The sequence below is a fragment of the Macrobrachium rosenbergii genome, chromosome 6 (assembly GCF_040412425.1).
Source record: "Macrobrachium rosenbergii isolate ZJJX-2024 chromosome 6, ASM4041242v1, whole genome shotgun sequence".
NCBI classification, from domain to species: domain Eukaryota; kingdom Metazoa; phylum Arthropoda; class Malacostraca; order Decapoda; family Palaemonidae; genus Macrobrachium; species Macrobrachium rosenbergii.
This window is the reverse complement of record NC_089746.1, coordinates 28722101-28748731: the sequence shown is the minus strand read 5'-3', so window position 1 is coordinate 28748731 and position 26631 is coordinate 28722101. Positions and strand designations below refer to the sequence as shown.

General features: G+C 40.8%; 1 protein-coding gene and 1 long non-coding RNA gene across 10 annotated transcripts in view; one reads left to right on the top strand and one right to left on the bottom strand.

Annotated features, from left to right (window-relative positions):
* LOC136839398 (uncharacterized) overlaps positions 1-8949 on the top strand; it is a 441312-nt gene extending 432363 nt beyond the window's left edge. For all 3 annotated transcript variants that reach the window (XR_010853311.1, XR_010853309.1, XR_010853310.1), the window contains 3 exons: positions 7372-7496; positions 7964-8048; positions 8410-8949. This is a non-coding gene — a long non-coding RNA (uncharacterized lncRNA). The remainder of the gene's footprint in view (positions 1-7371; positions 7497-7963; positions 8049-8409) is intronic.
* Positions 8950-12966: 4017 nt separating this feature from the next.
* The window catches only part of LOC136839394 (polycomb protein EED-like), a 55203-nt gene continuing 41538 nt past the window's right edge, over positions 12967-26631 (bottom strand). For 5 of the 7 annotated variants that reach the window (XM_067105382.1, XM_067105379.1, XM_067105380.1 and 2 more), the window contains one exon: positions 13302-13583. In XM_067105382.1, the coding sequence (XP_066961483.1) occupies positions 13377-13583 (207 nt within the window). In that variant the 3' untranslated portion in view covers positions 13302-13376. Of the gene's footprint in view, positions 13268-13301; positions 13584-26631 lie in introns of those variants that run through there. The other 2 variants (XM_067105383.1, XM_067105378.1) reach the window with 1 other exon arrangement.

Sequence of the window (26631 nt, the reverse complement as noted above, 5' to 3'; positions counted from 1 at the left end):
GGAATGATGTTACCCTGTATAATAATGGGTCAATGACTTTCCACAACATTCACGATAATCATTTCTCTGCACTGGACCTTAGTATTTCTTCAACTAGTATCCACCTTGATTTTAATTGGTCTGTTAATGAAGATTTAAATGGAAGTGATCACTACCCGATCCATTTGAAATATGCTCTGAATGCTCCATCTGAAGTTTTACCTAAGTGGAAGGTAGAGGACGCAGACTGGGATAAATTTAGTAAGGGTGTCAATCTAGATAGGGAGTTTGAGTCCTTTCATTCTCATCTAGATGCCTATGATTACTTTATTGAATCTACTTTGAAGAGTGCTGAAAGCTCGATTCCAAAACACAAAGGCAAACCTCGTAGACCTGCAGTTCCCTGGTGGAATAAGACATGTGGTATTCTGAGAAAAGTGACTAGGAAATGCTACAGACGTTACAAAACTAGTGGCTCCCCTCAGTCTAAATTAATCTACAAACGTGCTTTAGCCAAGCTTCAGCGGCGCTTTTATAAGAAAGCCAAAAGAGAATGTTGGCTTTACTATATTAATGGAATAAACTCCAAGACCCCACTAAGAGTGGTGTGGCGCAAAATAAGGAAACTGAGTGGAAAATTTGTAGCGTCACCATTGCCCTCGTTAAAAATAAATGACACTCTAATCACAGAGCCCACTGAAGTTGCCAATGAGCTAGGAAAACACTTTTCTAAAGTTTCCAGCCCTAACAATTATTCTCCAGAATTTCAAAAAATTAGGAATTCTGAAATGTGTCTGAAGTTTGATTCAGGAAAATCTGAACCATACAACTACAAATTTTCCTAAGAGAACTTCGTGAGGCGCTCTCCTCAAGTGAATCCACAGCTCCAGGTGAGGATACAATCATATATGAAATGCTGAAACACCTCCCAGATGATGCCAAAAATATTTACTGAAGATTATAAACAAAATATGGGAAACTGGAATTTTACCCAAGGACTGGAAAATATCCATAATTGTCCCAGTTAAAAAGCCTAATAAAGATGCTTCCCAAGCCACCAGCTATAGACCAATAGCTCTTACCAGCTGTGTATGTAAGCTGATGGAGAAAATGATAAATACTAGACTGGTTTGGCACCTGGAGACCAAAGGATTACTATCGCCATTTCAATTTGGTTTCAGAAAAAACCGCTCCACCCTTGATCCCTTGCTGAGGCTGACCAACCAAATCCAGCAAGGATTCGCCAAAAGTGTCAGACCATTGGCATATTTTTTGACTTGGAGAAAGCATATGACACTACCTGGAGAATTGGCATCATGAAACAATTGCACAAGATGGGCATATGTGGAAGAATGGTCAGGTTTATATATTCCTTTTTATCAGACAGACTTTTTTAAGGTAAGAGTGGAAACTCCTTCTCCCAACCTTTTATGCAGGAGGAAGGAGTTCCCCAAGGAAACGTTTTAAGTGTAACACTTTTTCAGTGGCAATAAATAGCGTGATTGAAAAAATCTCGCCCCTGTTAAATGCTCGCTTTTGTCGATGACCTTGCAATATACTGCACAGGATATGATTCCTTGTTTGTATGTAAACATTTGCAAAGGTCTATTAATGCTATTACTAAGTGGGCTGATGAGAATGGTTTCAAATTCTCCTCTTCCAAAACAGTTGCAGTAAGATTCACCAGGTGCCGGCGTGTGGAAGAGGTTCCCACACTTAGTTTAAAAGGGTCCATCCTTCCTTACGAGAGTGAAGTTAAATTTCTGGGGATGACTATTGACCATAAATTAACATGGGCTAGCCACATAAATGCCCTAAAGTTTAATGTTAAACAATCTATGAATATTTTAAAGGTTGTCTCTGGATTTAGTTGGGGGGCTGATAAGAAATCCCTTCTGAGGCTATATGACTCTCTGTGTCGATCTAAGTTAGACTATGGCTGTCAGATTTATTCCTCAGCCTGTAAAACCAAGCTAAAGGAACTGGATGTTGTACACAACATGGGGTTGAGAATATGCTCAGGGCTTTTAGAACTTCGCCTGTTGAAAGCATTTATGTCGACACAGATCATTTACCCCTTGATCTAAGAAGGCAAGAGCTAGGGTTGCGATACATGGCTAGAATGAAAAGTGCTCCCAAAAATCCCTCCTTTCAAGCACTAAAGGAAACAGACTCTCGAAGTTTTTCTGGTACAAGAGCTTCTAAACCATTCCAAATTCGACTGAATGAGGATGTTAGGAATAATCACCTTAAATCCCAGAAAGTCCTGGAAGTAGAATATCCTGTAAATCCTCCATGGCTTATCCCAGAAGCATCAATATGTAAGAAACTGTTTAACAAAAGGACTGCACTGTAGAAGAGATTAGGGAAAATTCTTAGAGCACGATGTTACCCATACTAATTTTACAAAAATTTATACAGATGGATCTAAGTCAGATAGTGGTGTTGGTTGCTGTTATCCTTGGTGATACAGCGTACACAGCTAAATTACCTGACTCTGCATCAATATTTACTGCCGAATTAACAGCCGTAGTGTCTGCCCTAGATTTAGTATTTCAAAGTAGTGACTCTAATTTTGTCATATACTCAGACTCTAGAAGCACCTTAGAAGCTATTAAAAAAATTTAATAGCTTTCATCCATTAATTGAAAAAGTTCAGGAGTGGCTTTTTCGTATATATTGTCGACGTAAATCAGTCTCTTTCTGTTGGGTCCCTTCTCACGTGGGGATTCCTCATGGAAACGAGATGGCAGACAGGGAAGCGAAAGCTGCTAGTATTTTATCAGAAACCTCTTTTAGAAAAGTGCCTCATACAGATCTAAAAGGTCCCATTAGATCTTATGTTTTAAGTAAATGGCAAGAAAGGTGGACTTCTCCTTCTTGCCAATAATAAGAAATATAGAAATATTAGGGATAATGTACTACCGTGGTCTTCGTCATTCCAGCTTGACAGACGAACAGAGGTTATTTTAACGAGATTAAGGATTGGGCACACTCGTCTAACCCATCAGTTTATTTTAGAAGGAAGCAGCCCTCCAGAGTGTGCTTACTGTGACGAGACACTAACAGTGGAGCACATTCTGGTGGTCTGCCCCAGATATTTTAACCAAAGAGAGATATTTTCAGGGTAAATCCCTGTCTGATATTTTGGGAGATGAAGCAGATATTTCTGCTATCATCTCTTTTTTAAAGTGTATTAAAATTTTTAACGATATTTAATTTTATTTAATTTATTACATCACGTAGAATTTTAATGACATTAATTTTTTTTTGTATATAGCACATCATTCATTAAACTTCATACCCTTATTTATTGGTCACATCACTTCATTTTATTTATTAATCATTTCCTTCATGAATTCATAACTTTAACATAATTTATTTTCTTTCCATTACGTGGTTGAATGGCCTTGTTGGCCCCAGTGCCTGGGCTTTTGCCCTAAATATCATACATCCATCCATTAAACCAGTAGTCTCCCAAACATCAAGTAAGCCAGTCTGGTTTGGCCGAGTCGGGCAGGTGTTGAGGGAGGCGGACTCTAGGTTAGCTTTTCTTATCGGGTCGGGTAGACAGGATTCAACCTTGCTTCCTAATCGGAAGGGGTTCTTTAGGGTATCGGGTAACCCTTTTGCTGGTGTCAGAGTTCTTCTCGACAAATCTGTTGAGGCTCTTCTCTCTCGGGTTCCCTCATCGAATCGTTTGGTAGCAATTACATCTCGTGAGGCTTGTATTTTGGAGGAAAGTTTCGCAGCCAGTCTGAGGCCTTGTCCCACTCTTTGTGGATGTTGTTGGGGCTGATGGGTTTCTCAAACAAGTTGGATATACTCCCTCTGATCCTGTACTGTTTGACAACCTCATCACTTCAGTTTCGATGGGGCTGGCATACCAGACTAACATTTCGGCTGGCTGTACAACGTTCATTGGCAAGAAGAGGAGGGACTTCTTTTTAAATCATCTTCTGCCTCACTATCCAGACATACATAAGAGAGTTCTGTTGAGGGCACATTTCTGAGCTCTGCAACAGTCTTTTCGTGTCGTCGTCATCAGCAGCAGCATCACGGGGCTATGATTTGTGTGGCTGCTCAGGGTTCAGGTGATGTGGCCAGTATGACGAACTTTGTTGCTTCTAACTCATGTCTCTGGTGTCGGCAATTATGCATCGTCGAGGGTTCAGAATGTTGAAGTATCTAGCCCTTGGCTGATCCTTGCCTCCTCTTTAGAGGATTTAGTAAGGCGAGGGACTTCTTACTGAATCTGTGCAAGATACTAGGAATTCATCTAATCTTCTCCAAGAGTTGCCTGGTCCCAACACAAAATATAACCTTTCAGGGATGAGGAGACTCTCTCTTCCTTTGAGCTTTTTTCCCAACCCTGGAGTGGATCCAGTCGGTCCTTCAGGAAGTAGAGGTGTTCCTGTCCAACAGGGAGAATGTCTTCTCTCTCTCTTTTAATTCCAGGGTCTCGTCTCCGAATGTGTTTCTCTTCAGGTATATCTCAGGAATCACTGGGACTTCCGCAGCGAGAACACAGTTATAGTCTGGAGCAATTCTTGCCTGTCGGATCTTCTGTGGTGTTCAGAAGTGCATCTGACACCTGGAAGGTCTATCAACTCCCCTTTTCCCGACGTTCATCTGCACTCAAATGCCTCAGATCAAGGTTGGGGAGCAACCTTGGAGGAAACCCAGGCTTCGGGCCTCTGGAGGGATCGGGAACAAGATGTGTCAATAAATCTTTGGGAACTCAGGGCTGTAAAGGAAGCCCTCAGGTGTTTTTCAGTCCTAGTGCGCAACAGAGTAGTGTCTCTGCTTTGCAACAACGTAACTGTATCGTATCTAAAGAACTCGGGGGATCAAGATCAACAGAACTCAATACTATAACACATAGAGTCCTGAGAAGGTGTGAAGAGTGGAAAGTGTCTCTTCTTCCCCAACTTGTATCGGGGAGTCCCAACTTACTGGCCGACTCGTTAAGTTGCTCTTGTCAGGTATTGGGGGGAGAGTGGACTTTGGCTCAGGAAGTAGTATGTCAGGTTCTCCGGAAGTGGCCAGCATCTATGGACTTTTTCGTGACGAGATTAAACCATCGTCTTCCGGTTTATTTCTCACCAGTGGTGGACCCCATGTCGATAGGCACCGTTGCGACGTTACAAAATTGGAATCACACGCAGGTGTATGCTTTCCACCATTCAGTCTCATTCATCAGGTAATCGGGAAATTGCGAGAGTGTCAAGACATCTATGACTAATAGCTCCTTGCTGGCCCTATGCCCTTGGTTTCCGGAACTCCTAAGCTCCTTACGGAAGTTCCAATGTTCCTTCCCATGTGCAAGATCTTCTCAGGCAACCGCTTTTTCACCATTATCATCCAAACCTTTGTATGCTGAACCTAGTTGCAGGCGACTGCCAAGCGAGCAGCTAGACAGACCGGACTCTTTAAAGCTGTGTCTAGACAGCTTTCTTTCAGCTTGAGAAAGTCAACCCATAAGCTTTACCAGGTCAGCTGTTCAATGTATATAAGTTGGTGACGTAAGGAAGGTCATTCCATCTCTAGACCTTCCATAGCCAAAATAGCTGATTTTCTTTTATTCCTTCAGAAAATCAAGGTTCTTTCTTGATTGTCGATTCCTGGTTACAGCTCAATGCTTAGCAGTACATGTAGTTTCCACCTTCCTGAAAATTTCTACTAATAAGATTAAACGTCCTGTCTTGCTGACTTGGGCTCTTCTGTGGGATTTGTTGTAAGTTCTAACATTAAGACAACTGATTAAGAAGGTTTTTTTTTTTATTACGGATTTAACTACAGCTAGAAAGGTGGGCGAGCTTCAGGCAGTTTTTCTAGGTGGGAAATATGTATTTGCCTCTTCTGGAATTCGTGGCGAAGTCAGACTCAGAGGTTAACCCTCTGCCTCGTTTGTTTAGAGTTCTTTATCGGCAAGAGTTCATTACCGACGATCCAACGGAGATGTCCTTATGTCCAGTGCGAGCATTAAAAGTCTATTTATCAAAGGTTGAGAAACTCCATCCGCGTCTGCGTACACTTCTCATCTTTCCGCGGAATCCTTCCCGTCCGCTATCAAAGGATGCGATTAGTTACTTTCTGAGGGAGATGATTTCCCAGGCTTATCAGGGTTCTTCTTAGTCTTCTTCAAGCTTTGTATTACCCCGAGCGCACAGTATTTGGAGTATGGCCACTTCCTCTTCCTTTCTAAGGGATTGTTCAGTGTCTTCTATTCTGGAGGCGGCTACTTGGAAGTCCGTCTCAGTGTTTACTTCCTTTTACTTTAGACGTTCAATTCGCCTCTATTATCTAGGGTGCGTTCATTTAGGTGAGGTGGTATTCTCTTAGTGCGAAGGTTCTTAGGTTAACCAGATAGAGGAATTTCTTTTAGTCTTTAGAATCTTAGGCAGCAGTAATAGTATAATCACATGAACTTAGGCTTAGTACGTTTTTAAGTATCGTAGTCTTTGATAATTTCCCTACAAGAGTCCAAGGTGGTTTTCTAGTAGGCCAGGCTCTTTCGTCGGCACTGAGATACTTCTTCGCTCGTCAATCGTCAGGACTTATCCGGAGGATCAGTGCCTCGGCACACTGCTTCATTCCCCTCCATACATGAGAGGCTCTGAATATCCACATGGGAGGTTCATTGTACTCCTCCATAAATGAGAGGCTCTGAGTAGCCACATGGGAGGTTCGTCATTTCCCCTCCATTCATGAGAGGTATAGAATACCACATGGGAGGCAGCTTGACTCAGGCAGTACTGTAAATTATGACAGAGACTGACCTCGGTACTCTCTCTTGTAGGCATCCTCACCTACCGAGTTGAATAACCAGGTGAGGACACATTCATTTACATGTAGTAGGTTGATAATGAGTTACTTGCTTTTCTCCGTTGACAGGTCGGGCTGAATTAGATTGATCCCACCTCCTCTAAAATTTTGTTAATTGAGCTAATTCAGGTGTTCAGGGAGTGTATTGCAATACGAAGTTTTCATAATAAAACTAATATTGTAATACTTACGTGAACACCTGAATGATTCCCACTTCAATTTGGATAGTGAATAACTCAATTGAGGATGTCGTCCTCTGTCAGTTGATATTTGCAGCAGCGTTGTCAATGGTACCTCAGGTAACTCATTTGACAAGATTTTCCTGTAGCGCTGGTAAGGCTGACAGTTAATTACCCACTTTGTGGGTAAAAATTATGGGGATATAGTTTGGGCTGGTCAGTGACCAGGGCTAATTCAGGCGTTCAGGTAAGTATTACAATATTAGTTTTATTATGAAAACTTCATATATGATCATTTTCCATCTAGTATATTTTCAAAAAATTTTGTACTGCTTATGTACCTATAAATAAGTGCTGCAATGTAATATTTTTAATTCCTTTTCAGATTCAAGAGGATTTGATTGTGAATAGGAGGAATTTATTGTGGACAAATGAGAGGCATTGCAAGCATATCTATATTTGATCAGTGTAGACTTTCCAAATCGAGACATTTCAAAAGAAAAATATATGGTAAAAAATGGGAAGTATATTTTGTTCCAGTGTATTTGTTGTTTGTATATTTGCAGTTCAATATGTACAGGAGTTTTAGTGATTTTTCTTGGAATGTTTTCTTTTAATTACCTGTACAGACACCACCCTACTTGCAAACAAGTTATGTTCCAGATGGCCATTTGTATGTTGAATTTTTTGTAAGTTGGTTACTGTACTCTTCATGCCTATTTAAATACAGTATGGTATACAATCAATACTGCACAGTATTATGTTTTTTCATCCTAAAACACAATACACTGTACATACAATACTGTATGTGCAGAATAGGTGCACAAAACAAAATTTGAACTTACGAGTGGCAGAGGGACAATTTTTATTTGCAATCCCATTTGTTTGTATCTGAATGTTTGTAAGTAGGGTGGTGTCCGTATTCACGTTCATGGGTATTTGTTAATGGTACTATAATAATTTTCGTTACCTTTCAGATTCAAAGGAGACAGTAGTAAACAGGACACATTGTTGTGGACAGGCTAGGAACAGAATTATAAGAAGCATATCTTATTTATTGGTGTTAGTCTCCTAATAGTATTTTTATATATTTAATCACAGCCAAATTTTTTATTATGGTTCTAGTATACTTAATTTGTTTTTGCATTGAAATAGGTACGAAAAGTCCATGTCTAAAGTGAAGGATTTTTGTTAAACCTTAATTCACAGGCAAATAATTCATAATTCTGCTGTTAGTCCCAGTGCTTGTCTTTGTGCATAAATGTCATATCCTATTCCATTTCATAATTCTACTGTTATTTCCACATCTGGATTTCCCTCGTCAATGTTGTTTTTAATGTTGTTTGACAGGTATTAAGATCAAATGTGAACTTAGTTTAATGAAAAATATGATTTAGGATTCTAACAAGAATTTTAATTTCAGGTTCAGAAGAAAATGGAGTACGGATGTTTTTCAGAACGGTGAATGGCCATTAACAGCATAGCAAGCTTTCACATAATAGATTGCCTGCAAAAACTAAAATAACACAATATGGTTCTGGTTGCTAAAGCTATAAGAATTTGATAAGGAGGTGTTGTAGTTAAAGGTCCTTCTTGAAAAGAGGAGCATAAGACAATGAAAAAGGAAGTCCTGGCAGTAGTTGTATCAGAGAAAGAACCTCTCCTCATTTGTTCCCAACAGTCCTACCCTTTCTTTTTCCCGTTTGTGTCCAGGCCAAGACTCCTAATGCTGAGTGAAGGATTGCATTGGAAAGCACAGTCACTTGCAGGAAAAAGAAAACCTTAATACTGAAGAATGGCAGCTGGTAGTGTGAGGTTTACCCTAAATGAACCCTACTCTAAGGGACATAAAGGAAAGATCAGTGTAAGAAGTAGAACTTCCAAAGTGAAGCAACCAGAGATCAGGTCAAGGAAGGGAAGGAGGATAATAATAAGTATACCTTAGTTTAACCAGACCACTGAGCTGATTAACAGCTCTCCTAGGGCTGGCCCAAAGGATTAGACTTAAATAGGTGGCTAAGAACCAATTGGTTACCTAACAACGGGACCTACAACTTATTGTGGGATCCGAACCACATTATAGCGAGAAATTAATTTCTATCACCAGAAATAAATTCTTCTAATTCTTCACTGGCTGGCCGGAGATTCGAATGCCAGCCCTGCAGAGTGATAGCTGGGAACGATATCGACCAGTCCAGCAAAGAAGCAGGAGGGGTAACTAGTTCACCGATTCTAACGACTCCTCATTAACTGGTTGGTACTATTAAGATCCAATCTGAGAGCAAAAGCCTTACTTGAAGTGACTAACCCATGAAGGGTAGTGTCTGTTCAAAGGATAGAACAGCAGAAGAAAAGTGATTTGATATGTAAATCAGGAAATTTTCTCATGTGCAAGGTTGGCAATGTCTTAATGGTAAGAACCCTAGGTACAATAGAGGAAGGATGCCATGTGAAGTCACTTTCATAGCTAGGCCCCTTTCTGAAGTCCTCCCAAAAGTGTAAGCAAGAATCAGTGTTTCAAGAAAGTTGCTTTCCAAAAGAGAGAAATGAGAACAAATTCCATCAAATCACAGAACAAGAATAGAAAGAGAACCAGCCAGTAATTTTTGGCTATAAGCTCCAGCACTGGGAAACTTTCGGCCATTCAGCATTAGACAAGGAAAAGGAGATGGAGTGGTTGGACAGTGAGAAAGAGATCCAGAAAGTAAATGGTAAAAATGCAAGCTTCTATAGGTGAAACTTGGAAAAACCCACAGTTGCAGTGAGAAGTGCTTCTCAGAGAGAGGGGGGTTAATTAGCAAGAGTGGAGGTAAGGAAAAAAGCTAAAAAGTGGGTGCATTAGGGGCAGAAGGGATGCTGCAAACACTTGAGTACTGAGCCAGCCAGGTTAGTTCCATTATCTGACATAGGTGAGCATAAGCAAGTGCAACCTTTCCTATGCAGAAGAGCACAAAAGTTCATGTTGACCATGGGCTGTGCATATGGCAACACAGACCCCTAACAAGTATGTGCCAGGCCATGTTGTATACGTGTTAGGCCATGCATAAACTCCTGGGTTAAGCAGGGTCAGGTTTGCATACACAAACCTGAACAGAGCATAGGTCAGTCGTGTGCAGTATGTGCATGGAGCAGCATAAAGCTGTGTCTGGGTAAGTTTGATCCTGGTTGCACCCTCAGTGACACAGATCTGTGCCAACAAAATCTGAGCCAGTGCATAACACAACATTCGTACTCATGAACATATTCAAGAACAGTCTTGGGATTTTTTTAATATATTCCAGTGAACTAATACACCCATGAGTCCAGGGAAGTGCGAACCCATTTCTTTATGTTTCTGGAGAAGCACCAACATGGGAAGCTGCTGGGTCAGTCGTTCTCTGCCCGTAGGACTGTGCAGGTGAATGGTTTGGAAATAGCAAACGAGGACTCATTCACAAGCAAGCCAGTGAATTGAGCCATTTGCATCATTGTTAACATATCAAGGGATTAATTAGTGATCAGTAGTTTGATCACTAAGTATCTAGACAATGAATTTTATGAAAATTAATTTTTTTTTTTCTTTTTTAACATTTGAACCTAGGTTTGGTGATAACTCTTTTTTTCGAATGCATTGGTGCTTGGGTTAACAAAAATTTTGGAAATGTTTCGACACCTTTTCCGAAATATGGCCATGTAATATTTTCTCACAATTTTGATATATATAATAGATTTCCATCTTATGACATATCATGGCCTTATTTTATAAAATAATGTGTTTTTGCTTTCAAATAAAAGAAATACTCTGCAGCATGGTAGGGTGCCAGTTAGTGAATTTTAAGTTCAAATAAAAGAAATACTATGCAGGCAGCATGGTAGGGTGCCAGTCAGTGAATTTTAAGAGTCCTATGCAGTCATGTAGCATGAATTATGAGCAAGGCTGTACTACAGAAACTACTACTACTATTATTGTTAATTTAAGTATACAGGCAGTCCCCAGTTTACGAAGGGGGTTCCGTTCCTACGCCGTTTCAAAAACCGAAAATCGTCGAAAACCTTACTTTGAATGCTTTGGGTGTACAGTATTGAAAACGATGTAAACTGCATTTTTATTAAGTTTTTCATCAAAAAAACCTCCAAATCTTTATTATTCTACCGTTTTGGAGCCATATTTCTTCCTTCGGATCGGCGTACATGTTGTGACCCTGGAACATGCGTTGTGAACCGGGAAATAATTTCTGAATATATTTGAAAAGCGTCGTAACCTTGGAACGTCGTAAGCCAGACCCATTGTAAACGGGACTGCCTGTATTTAAGAGTTGTTACTCATTCTTCACTTTTAGTAAACTGTACCTGCACATGGTCTATAGCAGAAAAATTTGTTATTACTTTCTAATATTTTTATTGTCAATGTTTAGGTGTAACTACATTTCTTTTCTCTCATGTATCTGCATTGTGTACACTATACAGTATATAGCTTTGAGCTTAAGTATATTATCTGCCATATAGTAATCAAGCCATAACAGTGAAAGCAGACTTTCCTGTAGTTATACCAGGTTCTCTTTTGCAAATTTTATCTTTCAGTTATAGGGCTATTTTCTTTGTTTCTTTCTTCCACCAGATTGTGGTCCTATTCATATACTATCTTTTACCCATTGCTCGTTCCTTTGCTTCATTTCATTCAAATGAAATTGATTCTTTCACATGTAGTTTTTTCATTTCATTCAAATGAAATTGATTCTTTCACATGTAGTTTTGTTATTTCATTTAACCAGTTTATTCTATTATTTTCAAATTGGTGTGTGGTTGCTTTATGCCCAAGGCTATATCTAAATGTTGGTGTAGGATGTTTCACATATTGCCATTTACATATATTTTGTATTAACTCCTATTACTGATCTAATAGCAAACCTTGACTATTACTGATCTAATAGCAAACCTTGAAGTAGTCCCAGAGTCTTTCAAAACAACTCTATACTTGTCAAATTATGTAAAATTTCAATTACAGTGTTTCATTATTTTTGTCTTATTGGTCAGCTTTGTGAGACTTAAGTATTTTGACTCAGTGTTTAGTTTTGTTAAACTACTTATTCTGTCTCATTACAGCTGGGGAATACAGTAATGTTACTCGTGCTAATGTCGTCCATTTTTTTTTTTAAATCGTATGGGATAGCTTTTAATTATTAATGATTTTGATGATATTTGTCATTTGTTCTATGTGCCTTTGACAGTTTGTCATTTATGTACCTTTGACAGTTTTCTATGGAAAATTACTGTTCATGGTTATTGAAAATATTAAATTTTCTCCATTGTCTTTGTGCCATATTTCATATCTTTGGGATCATATTCATTTCATGAATACTGTATCTTTCATTGAATATTAGTTATTTATTATAGTAAGGCCACACAGAAACTATTTCAGTGGACATAAACTCTGAAACTACTGTATTTCAATGTACATAAACTCTGAAACTAATGAATTGCAATAGACATAAAACAAGGAGCCACTAAAAACATTTTATGAATGCTAAGTCTGCTTGTTGAGCCTTCCAAACAGATATATTAAATGTAAGTAAAGCAATAACATCATTGCATCCTCACCCAACCTTACTTATACAGTATTGCTTTTTCAATATTTTGAATTAAAATATGGAGCAGTCTAAAGAGTTGCAATTTCTCCCGTCTATAACCTCTGCTTGTACTGTATCTCATGTCTTACTATGAATTTGTATATGCAGTACACAGTAAAACTAATCATAATTATTTGTCCATTTTGGTTCTTTTTTTAAAGGTCTCATTTTGGTTTTTGTTATTCACTGAAAAGTTTTGCTTTTCAGGGCAGTAGGCCTCGGCTCTTAACATGAATGATTTTTAGTAGTGATACTTTAGATTCATGAGCTTTACTTAAAATTTACTTGCTTCATAAGGCAGTTATATTCTTTTATAATCATATAACAATGTACTAGGAGTTTCAATACTACTGGGTTTAGTCAAACTAGACCTGGTACCTACTTGGTCAATCTTTATCAATTGTTTCTTGACCCTCTTGAGTTATATTTCATGAGATGTATTTCTAAATTATACAAGTTGGATACTAGGCCCATAGGTCATGTAAGTTGCTATGGCCGGCACAGGCAAGTTCAGAGAGATGAGCACAGCTTGGTGGGAAAAGACCAGACAATGAATTTAAAGTAAAAGGCAGAATGCAGTGCAGCAGGGAGTTGGAGAGTTTATGGAGAACTTGCAGCGCCCAAGCACAGAATCGGTATTATTCTGCAAGGACATATTTTACATTCAAAAGGTACCTGAGAACAAAATAAGGAAATGTATAATTAAATCTCAAAAAGATTACTTTATTACACATCATTTACAAAATAACAGGTACACAACAAATAGTAACAGTGTTACTTTTAACTATGGCTGAGCTACTCTATCCCAACGCCAAATGGTAGCATCATCACATACTGTTATAAGAATATTACCATTTCTCGAAAATGCAGTTTGTCTGATTGGTGCTACACATTTTGGATGAGTAAGAGTTGAACATCGTGCTTGTGCTGGATCTGATATATCTAAATCCCAAACATAAGTACGGCCTAACTGGTTCCCAACAGCTAGCACCTGAGAAAATAAAAAAGGTTTCCCATAAGTAAAAATTCCTCCTAAACTTCAATACATCTAAAAAATTGACAGATTTTAAACTCAATTTGTATTTTTCCTAGATATTCAGTACAAATCATAGCCTTTCACATATGGAGCCCTACTGTACATGAGCTGGATAGCAGTATACTGACAAAAAAAAAAATGCAGGTAGACCCAGGGCATGATGCCTCCTCCTCAGTAATAAGTTTCATACTGGTGCTTCCAGCCTGTTTTGAGTGTCCTTACTTCTGCTATAAATACGAAGCAGGGTGACACTCCTCCCATATGAATGGCTACAGTTTGTATACCTGGGAAAAATACATGTTACTTAAAATTTGTCATTTGTTTCTATGGGATACAAACCTTCACCTTTCATAAATGGGATGCTTGGTAAGTAGGGGGTAGTAATTCTTTGTGGTTCCAAGGGTGAATTAACTGTGGTTGCCATTCCATACGTCCTCAACCTCTTTTATTGAACATCCTTATGCTACATTATTTTTTTGTTTGTTCTGAAGTGTTTTCTTTCTGGACAAGCAGTTTTTCTTTCAACTACACAATTACTTGGAATGTTGTAACGTTTTAGTCTTTCAGATGATGTAGAGCTCAAGAAGCACTGAAACAGAGGAGGGTTCTCTTGCTACAGTGTGGTGGTTTTGTAATCTGTCATACGAGACCTCTGCTTGCCTTCCAGCGTGGATTCCCCCATCTCCATTGACATGAGGAAGAAGCAGATTGATGTTGCAGGACCTTTTCTAGAGTTTCCAATTTTGGCAAGTTGTCTCCAAGACCAGTAGCTCTTCTGTCTGCTGCAATTTACCGAACGTCCCTAAACAAAGATTCGCTCTCCAAGAAGATGCACGATCGTGCAGATGTTGCACTGACGTGTCCTTTCTAAAATTGTTGCATGACCGAGATACAACTCTCTTTGGTTGTTTAAGCTGTTTTTTTCCCTCCTCTGTCTATGGACATAAACTTGAAGATTCTTCTACTTAGAATGAGCGAGTGCCAAGTATATGGATGTTTCTTCATTCCTTCACATTCCTGCTCTGGAACGTTGCCATGGCAGGGCATGTCTGGGGCTGCACCCCCATCCACGTACATTCAAGTGGAGGTTTAGAGAAGAATGAGATGGCTCTTCTGAGAGTTTTTTCCCTCGTTCATGTGAAGGTTTCGTAGCGGATGGTTTGCTCTTCAGAGAAAGTTTCCTGCCACAAGGATTGTGTGGACAGTTGGCCGACATCTGTAACGGGAGACGACATCGTGTCTGAGGGACAACTTCGGCCAACCTTGCCTGATCGAGATCATCCCATCATCTTGTCTGAGGGGCAGTTTCAGCCTCCATTGGCCGACCGAGACTGTTCCCAACATCTTGTCTGAGGGGCAGTTTCGACCTCCATCAGTTGACCGAGACCATTCCTGACGTATGAGGGATGACCCCCAGCCCATTCAAGCAGCTGGGACCACTTCCCTCAAAGCAGCAGCAGCTTTTTTTTTTTTTTTTACAGCTGTGTTATAAGACCATTCTTCAGGACCTGTACAATATTGCTCTTCGGATCGGCTCGTATGTATTAAACACCTTATTATACACCTCCCTCTCTGGTTCCCTCGATGACTCGGTTGTAATGTCGACTGGAGTCGTTCAATGGTTTTGTAACAGGCGTCGAGACTCGTCAATACCGATCCATTTATGGGGGTATACAGGGAACCAAAAGTGTGCCAGGTAGAAATGTCAGAGCTAGGAATAATCCTTTTCTTTTTCGAGTCTCCCTCAGAATGATAAGTTCTGGAATCGGTCTTAGCCACTGGGCATCATACAACCAAGTTTTGAAATAGATTTGAGAGGTGCCAATGATTTCTTAGGTCCCTTTGGATCACAGAAACATGGAAGGTGTCCCTTTCAAACTCCTTCCCTATCCTGAAAGGGAAATAAGGTTAAGAAGTAGGAATAAGATGCTGAAACTTTCCTCCCCATGTGCGGCCACCGATGGGGAGCGTAATCAGACTTAAGGATCATTTTCAGTAACAAATCTGGATAGCAGATGTCCTTTGGTAGGATATCAACTTCCCTTCAAGTTCCTACCACTCCTCCTTAACCATCCACTCCATGTCAACTGTTCGTTCCGGCTCATTGAAGTTTCCTCTACGGGGAAGTTAAGATTAAACTGTATGAATACGTTGTGAAAACTACAATCCGGTTCCTGATTTCTACAACCATCCCTCTCTCATAGAGGTGATGGGTAATTAGAAATCAGTCATAGATCTTTTCTTCCCCGACCCGTTTCAACAGGGTATGAGCATTCCATTTCTAAGGACCCTAAAGGCTACCAAGTACCCAAAGGCTTTTACGTTACCACTTAAGGACTTCACTTCCAAACTAGGTGCCGACAACTTATAGTTCCAGCTTCCAGAAGAGGTGTCCAAGAGCTCCATTTCTTTCGACTCTGTCATGATCAAACGGACATACTCCACAGCTGACATAGTGGACAATACGTTCCAGACAAGGTTTTATAAGGTCGGGCATTGGTCTGCCCCTAGCATTCAGGAAGAACTTGTCAGACAGGTACTAAGGACGGGAATGTGGTCATGACAGACCATATTTGTCTCCTTTTTAAAAACCTTCAGGACGTTGCCCACAGATCCTCGGACTCTTTTTCCTTGGGTTCTGTGGTGGCTGCTCAACAGTTCATGTAGCTCACCTAACTCTTGAGGACAGGCAGCATCTCACCTAAGGAGTACGGCTGCAAAAGAGGGGATGTGTGTCGGACTGGCCTCCTCCTTTCTCTTTTATACCCTTCTCAGGGACGATTAGCAAGCCAACACTTGCTGGACAGGCCTGCATGCAGGTGTTCTAGATCATCTGTAATCTAGCTCTTTCTGGATTAATAGATGCAACTCCTACCCACTCTCTAGCAAGGGGAGAGACGTACTGACAATGAGAAGACCCATTGGTTATGTTCAGCTTTATTGTCCCCGACAATATAGGTTCATCCAAGTCTATCTTTTGAATCAATGACATTACATTCCATTTATTCGAAATGCCCAGAATTCTGGCATTTGAACATCACACTTGTTCAACAGATCAGAGGCATGCGTCTCCTTCCTTTGCTCTTACATGACCAGGAAAGAGCCCCCAGGTGAAGTAAACTACCAGTCAGTTCAGAGATTTGCTCAGAATCCTCCCACCAAGAAGTACGTCTCCCCCACGTAAAGACCAAACGTTTGTATAAGTGTAGGATCAAATGACAAATTTTTAAGTAAATTGTATTTTTCATAACATACAAAGCTGAGGTTTTTACATAAATGGCCCACCTCTAGCCACCCCTCATTCTGCTTCTTGGGCCAAAAGGTAAAGTGAATGTATACCAACTGGAGGGCAGGGATTCCTCCCCTACCATCAGTAGACAACTACCAATATCCACCTTGTTTTTTATTAAATGGCCAGCTCCAACTTGCGCTGAAAGTAAATCCCCTATGTAAAGACCTCAGGTTTGTATGTTAGGAAAAATACAAATTACTTAAAAATTTGTCATTTTACGACCAAGGGGTTTGCTGGTTTCCCAGTATCCTAACAGAGAACCTACCTACTTATCCTGTCGGGCAACCATCACTAGTCCCAGCATGAAAGCATCGAGGGACTTGTGGGCTGTCTCTAAAGTAAAAGGATGTGAAGGTGTGTGTCTGTCTCTTCCTGATCACTCCTTTATTTATTGCAGTATAGAGTGGTTCTTCCATAAGGCGAGAGGGGCCCTATGCTCCTGATATGAGCTTTCACTTTACCTGGAGGACTCTCTCCTCAGGTTGGTCTCTGCCCTCCTTACCTGAAGATCTTGTTCCTGAAGACCTCCTTCCTTTTTCCAGTGCTCACAAACAGTTAACTGCATGCTAGCCTGTGGCCCCTCGTCTACCTTAGATGGTGTCTGACAACCCTGATGTGACATAATGCCATCTCTTGATCTTACACAACTTCTGTAAGCAGATTCCTTTTGGTCAGAAGACTTGGGCGAGGGTCACACTATAGCCCTTCACCACAGGAACTGATGGGGTTTCTTCCATCTCAGGTACACCCGGAAGTCTTGAGTGGAGAATGGCCCCTTCAACAGCACCAATCACGGTAGATGGCCCATTTTCCCCAATACACACTTGCAGAGGATGGGCTGAGTGTGTCTGCCATCTCTTCACAGTTGCTAGATAGCTTCCACCTGTGTAGGCTGAGGGAATGTAAGGCCTGGTGGTAGCTCCTGATGTGGGTTGTACTAGGAGTGTTGGCCAGTTTGGAAGATATCCTGGAATCTCCATTTCCTGATATAGGGTACATTCTACTCCCACTACTTGGCCCTTCCTGCTTAACTGGTCCACCAGCACATTTCTTTTCCTTGGAACATACATGGCTGCCAAGTCTACACCGTATGCCTCTGCCCAGTTGGGCATCCTTGCCACAGGAGGCACACTGCAAGGGTAAGCTTCTTACCCTAGGGAGAAGTTTCTTTCGAGACAAGAGGTGGCCTATGATCACCTACCACTGCCAGGCTGGTTGTACCCTATTTCCTGGAATTTGTGTGCAACATTTCTCAGAATGTCTATCCATGTGGGAGCAGGGTAGGCCTTCCACACCACCATAGCTATTATCATTCCCAGGTACTTGATTTCCTGCCTTGGGACTCTGATTTTTGTGAATTGATCATTATGCCTGGGTCCTGGCATAGATTCAAGTCTGTCTCTTTCCCTCATTAATCTATCTTGACAATACGCAGATCAGCCAGTTGTCCAGGTATTCCCACAGCCCTATTCTCTGGGAGTGAGCCCAGCAAGAGACATGTGCAAAGGTTGGGGGGGGGATCACCAGTCCGAAGGAGAGGGCTTTGAATTGAAAAATAGTCTGGCGGGCCACAAATTGTAGGTATTTCTGAGTCTTGATTAGTTGGGATGTATCCTGTAGATCAGCGAAGATCATGCAGTCTCCCTTCCTGTGTCTGAAGAATTTAGTTATTCAGTGCTGAAAGCTCTATAACTGGTTTCCATCCCCCCAAAAGCTTCTTCCACTAGAAAGATGCAGCTTTAAAAACTTGGGGAAGGAGACCGCAAAATCTCAATTACTCATTTCTGTACCAACATCCAAATCTCTGTCCATATGGTGGTGTCTCTGGCAGAGTTGGCCTTGCAGGACTGGAAGAGGACCAGTTCTTGGGGGGGGGGGGGGTCACTACAGAAATCTGCATCTTGTTTTCAGGACTTTTACACCACCCTTCCTCCGCCCCATAACTCTGCCATTTTTGCCAATACTCTGCTAAGCACCCCCTCAACCAGTGGCAGATTACAGGGGGGTCTTCCTGGGTTGGGCAGTGCAGGAGGAAGAACAAAAAGGTTGTTAGCTTTCTACTTCTTCATGAACATCAGAGACGTGTCCTGATTTGGATATGGGCCCTTGTGGGAGGAGGCTGTCCCTTGAGTACTCTCCTGTATGCTGATGGGGTTGGGCAGTGCAGGAGGAAGAACAAAAAGGTTGTTAGCTTTCTACTTCTTCATGAACATCAGAGTCGTGTCCTGATTTGGATATGGGCCCTTGTGGGAGGAGGCTGTCCCTTGAGTACTCTCCCGTATGCTGATGGCTGTCTCCATTGCTATGGGAGGAAGTAGGTAGTCGAGTCCACTAATAGGGCTATTTCTTAAGCTGAGCCAGCTCCCATACAACACCTGTCTTGCCAGAAGTGCCCTTTCTCCTTAGTACCAGGTTTGCTCTGATGGGGGAAATCTGATACTGTACTGTACATAAGTTAAGTCCCTCCCCTGCCAGGGTCATTAGGATTCTTATTTTGCAGTAGGCAACTTCTCCTTGGCCAGTTAAGGGATGGTGCCTTGGCACTGGTTCATCCAAGAGACCTTACCATCAACTCAATGTTACTGCCCTTTACATAGCTTAAGTAGAAAGGCCTTGTTTGAGTCTGCCCAAGATGTTGCCAAGCTCACATATCGCTGCATCCAAGGTGAGCAGATCTAGAGAACCACCTCTGGGATGTAGTAGCTCTGTTGCCTCATCAACAGACAGGAGAGGAGCTTCTACAACACATTCACCTTGGCCAAGACACTGAGGAAAGCTGTGACCATGGCAACCTCACTGCTTATCTCACCTCGGGGCAGTATCCACTATCTGCTCCACCTCTCAGAAAGTTGGCAAGGCTGATGCTGCAGTCACTTCCCTAAAGCTATGGGTCTCACGAATGAGGTCTGACTTCCTGAAAAACTTGTTCAAAGTCTGGAACAGTCTCAGTTGCAATAGGTCCTTTTGGGTGTCTATGTCCAACAACCTGAATTGTGGGTTTGGATCCTCTGCTGATCCTGCTGCACGTTCTGCCCTTCCCTGCTCTGAGATCTGGGATCTGGGTGACTTCTCTGTATAACTTTGCTGCTCTCACTGCTGCTGGATGCTCCAGGGGTAGGAATGATGTGGGCACCAAATTGTAGTAAAGCGAAGAGGGCTGCAACAAAGTGTCTCAGTTTGTGGAGCAGCACACCTCTACCCTCAGAGTGGCCAAATGCCACCTCTCTCTAGAGTTCCTGTATTCATATGGAGGCCACCTACTCGGCCTGTCACAACTACCTCAGCATGGGCAAGAGGAACGGACTCTGCTTCAACTACATCCACTCCTTGACAAACAATCTTCCCTCTAGTGTCAGTGATCATCTTTCTAGGGGGATGACATCGAATTCCTCTGCCACATACCCTCACAATATCATGGTGTGGGTGAAGAGTATCTCCTGGGGGTGGAAGGTGAGTGGTAATATGAACTGCTCCTGTCTGAAGGGGATCAGTAGTACCTACCATAATCCCCCTTGATGGAAACATCTCCCACTTGTTCCCCACCTTTTGGTATTTCAAGGGGAGGGGGAATATCAGGGAAGTGCTATCTTTTAGATGGGCTGGGGTACTCTACTTTTTTTTTTCTCTCTCTCTCAAAGCAGAAGGGGAATACTGAGGTGCAACCCCCCCCCCCCAAGTGGCAGGAGGAAGGTCATTGTTCCCTGCTACTAGCAAAGTGGGGAAGTTCATCTCCCATGTGGCCCGCCATGCTGGGTGGCTGGTGCTGCCCACGCCTTATTCTGATGTGTCACATTCTCAGGTATTGCTGGAGTTGCCAAAGCTGCCTCTCCTAAAGGTTTTATTGGAGCAATTGCCACCCCGCACTCCTCACACATGGCTTCTCTAGGGCACTCATTTCCTCTGCAGAAGATGCACAAGGAATGTGGGTCAATGGTAATAGTCAACTAACTTACTACAAGCCCTAACGCATCCTGAGCAACAATGAAACTTGGGCTTTACTTCCATGATGAAGCACTAGAACTGAGTAAGTATGTCACACTGGTGGAACAAACAGGAAACACTTGCTTTTTTCAGTAGGATCTCTGGTGTACACTAAATGCACAATTTTGCACCATGAAGACACATGTAATATAGACTTAACACTGCACCAAAGCACTTTGAATGCACAAGTTTCCAATATGCAACCAAATCGCACAAAACAGTACATCTACACTCAAGCATGGCCAGAAACAATGGGAAACGTGTTCCCAAGAGGGGCATCATGCCCTTGGCCTACTTGTTATTCTTTTGTTTTTCTCGGCAGTCCTATGCATACACAGTAACAGGATTCCATATATGTAAGGTGGAGGTTTGCATCCTTTTAAGAAAAAATTTGAAAGTAATTCATATTTTTCATAGATATACAATCCAGTCTCTTTAATATAGGAGTATCCATCAGCACCTGCTGGAATCTGCTGTTGATCTTGGCAACAAGGTTAGAAAGGGGCAAGTTGGAGGAGGAATAACCCTCACTCAACAACTAACACTAGCCGCTTTTCTTTTGGCCATGGAGACAGAGTAGGCAGTTGAGGTGGATGCAAGTACCTTAAGAATCATTGGTATACCTATAAAAAGTACAAATTAAAAATTTATTATTTGTTCCCAAGGAAATACAAATCATATTTTATACAGAAGAATTACTCATCAAGTGAAGGTCATCCCCATCAACTGACTAAAGTTGAATGCACCCGGAAAATTCATGCTCCCCATTGCGCATTCAGTAAGAGAATGCCATGACTTTTAAACTCTTGCTGGTTGATGAAAAGGTTGAGCAGAGCACTAAGGCCAGAGTACCCTGTCTATAGAAAAGTATTTATGGAAAAATTCTAGAGAACCATGAAATCCTTCAAAGGAAATTCAAGGCAGTGACTTATAGCTCTACCTACTAAGATAAGGTGCTTGAAGTGACAGTACCTGTATTTAACCTGACCCAACTCATACTTTGGCCTAGATGCTGATCCAGAATGAAATAAGAAAAAGAACCAGTCACTGTTCATCCCCATAGCTTACTCTGACCTGAAGTATTTGGGCAAGATACTTTTTTGTTCAGGAGATTACCAGAAATATCTAGCAGAACATGGGCGATGTTGCTCTGCTAGAATGAGGAATGGAACCTAAACCTCATCCAAAAGGGGCTAAGGCTGGTCCTACACCCTGATTTCATGTATTCTGAAATGAGTACAGAAGGTGATTTCTCAGAGGAATCACAACTTGTCAGGTACTTTACAGCCAGAGAAAGAAAGATGTTCCTGGACACCTCCAACAAGCCTAAGAAGAAGAAAAAGAGCTGGTACTCCAAATTAAGAGCCCTGGTCCTTCATGAAGTATCTTACAAACTGTCCACCTGTGCAAATGCCACAATGCAAAGCAACAGCCAAACCTTCCTCTGCTTGGCAAAGTTCCATTTAGACTGTGCTGAAACAACATTACTACCAAGTAACCTATCACTTATTCCATGAAATCCACAAAGCAATGCTTCCCACTTTCACAGAATACTGACATGCAGGTGAGGTGAGTCCTACAGCCAGAACACACACTCCTCTACCACCACCACAACAATCTTGAGTGCTGTAGTGTACAAGCCCTCCTTTAATGCAAATTCAGGAGGGGGAAGAGTTCATAGAACTCCCCTAAGGAGCTCCTTTTGTCCTAACACCATGCCAGCAGTTCTGTGACATGCACCACAAGAGGAGGGCAGTCGAGAAGAACTAACAGTGGTGCCTAAGCATCAAATATGAGAGGGAGGGAAGGGGGGGGGATCTGCCCCTACTCAAGAGCTCCTGTAAGACAACAGATGGCCAAGGACAACCCACCAAAGCTGATCTGATTCTTCCTGTCAGGACAGTGCTAATCTGTCTATTAACTGGGTGTGAGATCCAACTTCCAACTTTTTCCCCCACCTGTTAAAAGGAAGTAGGAACCCAGGAGAAAACCACAGTCATTAACATGGAGTGGCAATCTTCTTGCCAAGTGTGTGACCTCAGGTAGTCTTATTGACACTGCTGGTCCAGAACACAATGCTATACAGTACTGTAAAGACAAAGCACTATGACAGCATTTTATTTTTTCCCTCTTCAATTATATTTGATTATACAGGTAAATTAATCACTACTGGACGATATATTTTTAAATGTTATTGTTCTGATATTTATTGAAGTTGAAGCAAAGAGACAAAGCACTATGACAACATGTTGCTTTTTTTTCTTCAATTATATATGATTACAGGTAAATTAATCACTACTGGACGATATATTTTTAAATTTTATTGTTCTGAGATTTATTGTAGTTGAAGCAATTGTTCTGAGATTTATTGTAGTTGAAGCAATTGTTCTGAGATTTATTGTAGTTGAAGCAAAGAATTTTTCATTCCAATCTGTATATAACATATCTCAAATAGTGCAAAGGTTCTGGTAAATAAACTGACAGAAAAAATAAAGCAGAGCAATTTCTTTCTATTTTAAGGCTTTGGATGATACTTCGAGAGAACTGTTAAATAAGGACTACCATAAAGTAATTCAATTTATAAAATTGTTCATATACGGACAAAACAATAAAAATGACTGCCACATCAATAGGCATATGCTTTGAATTTGCTAGATCATGATAATTTTCCTTGTTACCATTTTCAAGGGCTATTTTTTTCTTGTTTAATGAGTACACACACAAAAAATTTTTTTTTCCCTTGGTTTAAACAATAGTTATTTACTACAATTTGTTTACGTTAACCTGAAACTCTCTCACCAAGTTTGATATTTTAGGATTTTTTTGAGAAGACCATGTTTGGTAAAATGCATTTTGTTAAACAGTTCTAACACTGCCCTTACATGTTAAACTGAAAAATTTATTCCACTGAGCACTGTCCACATGCATCATGATAATATGTTTAAAAGACGAGACTCGTTGACACAACTAGTGTATAACCTACAGGCCTACTTATTAGTAAGCATTTTTAACCATGAGTGTTATGATTTCAAAACTGAATTCACCACATCACTTGAGTGCCTCTAAAACATGCTTAAAATATAAGATGTTAGCAAGACATTTCTGCAATTATAGGCTGCACAATGTACCAGTGTATAGATAAAAAAAAAAAAAAAAAAAAAAAAATTGCAAGACCATGTACGTGCCTATTAATTCCGAGGTTCCTGGACGTCTGAAAACAGCTATAACACTCCGCAGCGCCACCCTGGTGGCAGCTTACCAAACTATGAAGTACTAGTAGACAGATAACATGAGATTTTTTACCATCTATGGAGAAAATCCATTTACCAGGTCACACTCATAGTGTATACCCAAGAAGTCTCTGATGACAGGTGGAAACCTGTAGAGCTGTCTTAAATTCAAAATATTGCATCTAAACTGATGGCCCTATAGCAAACAAGTTTTTCCCTATGATGAACTACCACAGCTCATTCCTTTCCAACTAACAAGAGTGTGTCAGGATTCAGACTCGAATCCAGTCCCAACTGACCTCTCACTTAGGAGAGGTGACTTTGAAATACTTCAGAAACTGATCCCTTGACAACTTTTGGTGTCTTTCTCCATCATCTCTCTAAAGCTTGCTGGCAAGGCTTGGATCTTGGAGAATCTCAAAGGGAAGATAAGGCAGACCAGTGTCTGAGAGGGGAAAGGTGTTCACCCCAAAAGCCTTAATTATCCAGCACTCTGTTCCCTGTCACTGTACTATTACCAAGGCAAGGCAAGCAACCCATACATGTGGCAGCCAAAATAATGGGCAAGTTACATGATAACCATTTCCCCTCCCCACCCTTCTTTTCCCTCTTCCCTCCTACTTAGGCATAGCTGGAGGATGGTGGAAGGGCTGGGAAAGTCTCCCGTCCCTCCCTAAAGGAAATGTGCTGGGATTCTGGTCTGGGTTTAAGAAAGTAAATAGTTCAAAACCAAGAAACAGAACGCCTAACCAACCCAAAGATTTGGCTACAGACCACTTTGCTGCCACTAAGGGTTGATAATGTTTGGTTGGTGGAAAAGAGAACTCAAAACTCCAGCTCCCCTCTCCACCACTAACTCTGTGTTACCTCTGTAAAGGGTACATATTCTAACATCAATCCTATAAGGAGGTTTCTCGTTCCTTCTGTGTTTAACTGTGAAGATAGGGAAGAATAAGGAAAACTATGAGTCTTACTTCTCCTTCAAGTGAGAACCAACAGGGAAGGAGTTAGAAGGATTTTGGTAGACAAGGGAAGGATGCAAGTTAAAACTTGACTGATACCACTTCTACCTATCGCCTCCTGACAGCAATTCCATCTCCCCTACAACCTCAGCACTGCTGAAATTGCAAGGAAGATGATGTACAAAACATTGGGGAATCATGAATAAAGAAAAAAACAATGGTTGAAAAGAAGGAACTAATCCTTCAAATCTCCAAACTGGAGAAAAAAAAAAAATCGGCAAAAACACACAGTAGTCAGAAGTGCAGCAATAAATCCTTAGACATGACAGCAATAAATCCTTAGACATGATTTACCACCAGTCAACTACCTTGTTGCCAAGTTCAACCAATTCCAGCTGGTATGGAAGGATATGCCTACATTAACCCTTAAGGGACAGGCTAAATTTATATTATGCACACCCCAAGACCAGGCAAACTTTAAGGATGGCTGGTTTAAGAAAAAAAAAAAAAAAAAACATCAATGGAAAGAGGAAGATATGCAAATGCACAAGGTGCAAGAAAAAAAAATTCAAAAAATTTTTCCATACTGTCCATGGGAAGCTGAAAGTGAGTATTTACAACTCTGTGTGGGGCCTCTTTTACAAGACACTCTTAAAAATACACTAATTGTATGAAGTTGTACACGTTTTTTATCATTTTTATTTTGTAAAATTATAATTACAGCTCACACAGCATCATAACATATAAGAACTAAAATCAGTAACAAATTCTGAGTACAGTACATTTAATGTAAAATATTTACGAGATTTACCAAGATGGGGAGATGATTACCTTTTTGTGAGGTATACATGTTTTTTCTAATATTTCTTTTTACTTTACTTTGCAAATTACAATTATATCTGAAATGGGGAGATTATTACCTTTTTGTGAGGTATACATATTTTCTCTAATATTTCTTTTTACTTTACTTTGCAAATTACAATTATATCTGAACTACTATCATAAAAGATAAGAACTAAAACCAACAGCAATCCGTAGGTAAATTTATGAGCAAAAAAAAAAATAAATAAATAAAAAAAGACGTCCTGGAGCTATCAAAAGGCAGTACATGGCCCCCATGAAATCACAAGGCTGACTGATCTACCTCTCCCATACTGAACTAATACAGTAGCCATTAGTCATTTATGGCCTACTGAAGTGCTACAAACATTTTTCCCACTAATTTCATTCAAACCTTATGGTACACAATATCAATCCTCATAAGAGTTAACCTGGCATTCACTCAAAACCTGTTATAGTTCCTCATATAATCATGCCTGTCCATTAAGGGTTAAACAGATAATGATTTGTATTTCCGTAGGAACAGTAAAATCAAGAGTCTCAAATAAACAAGTACAGCTAAACCTGAAAGACTTTGAAGTTCTTACATCAAATCCTCAGTCAGAATGGCCAGATGGTATTGGGAGCAAAAGCCCAGACATGAGCCACAAAAATTATTCAATGCTCTTGTGCCGCCCTCCCCCCCATTACTATGGCTG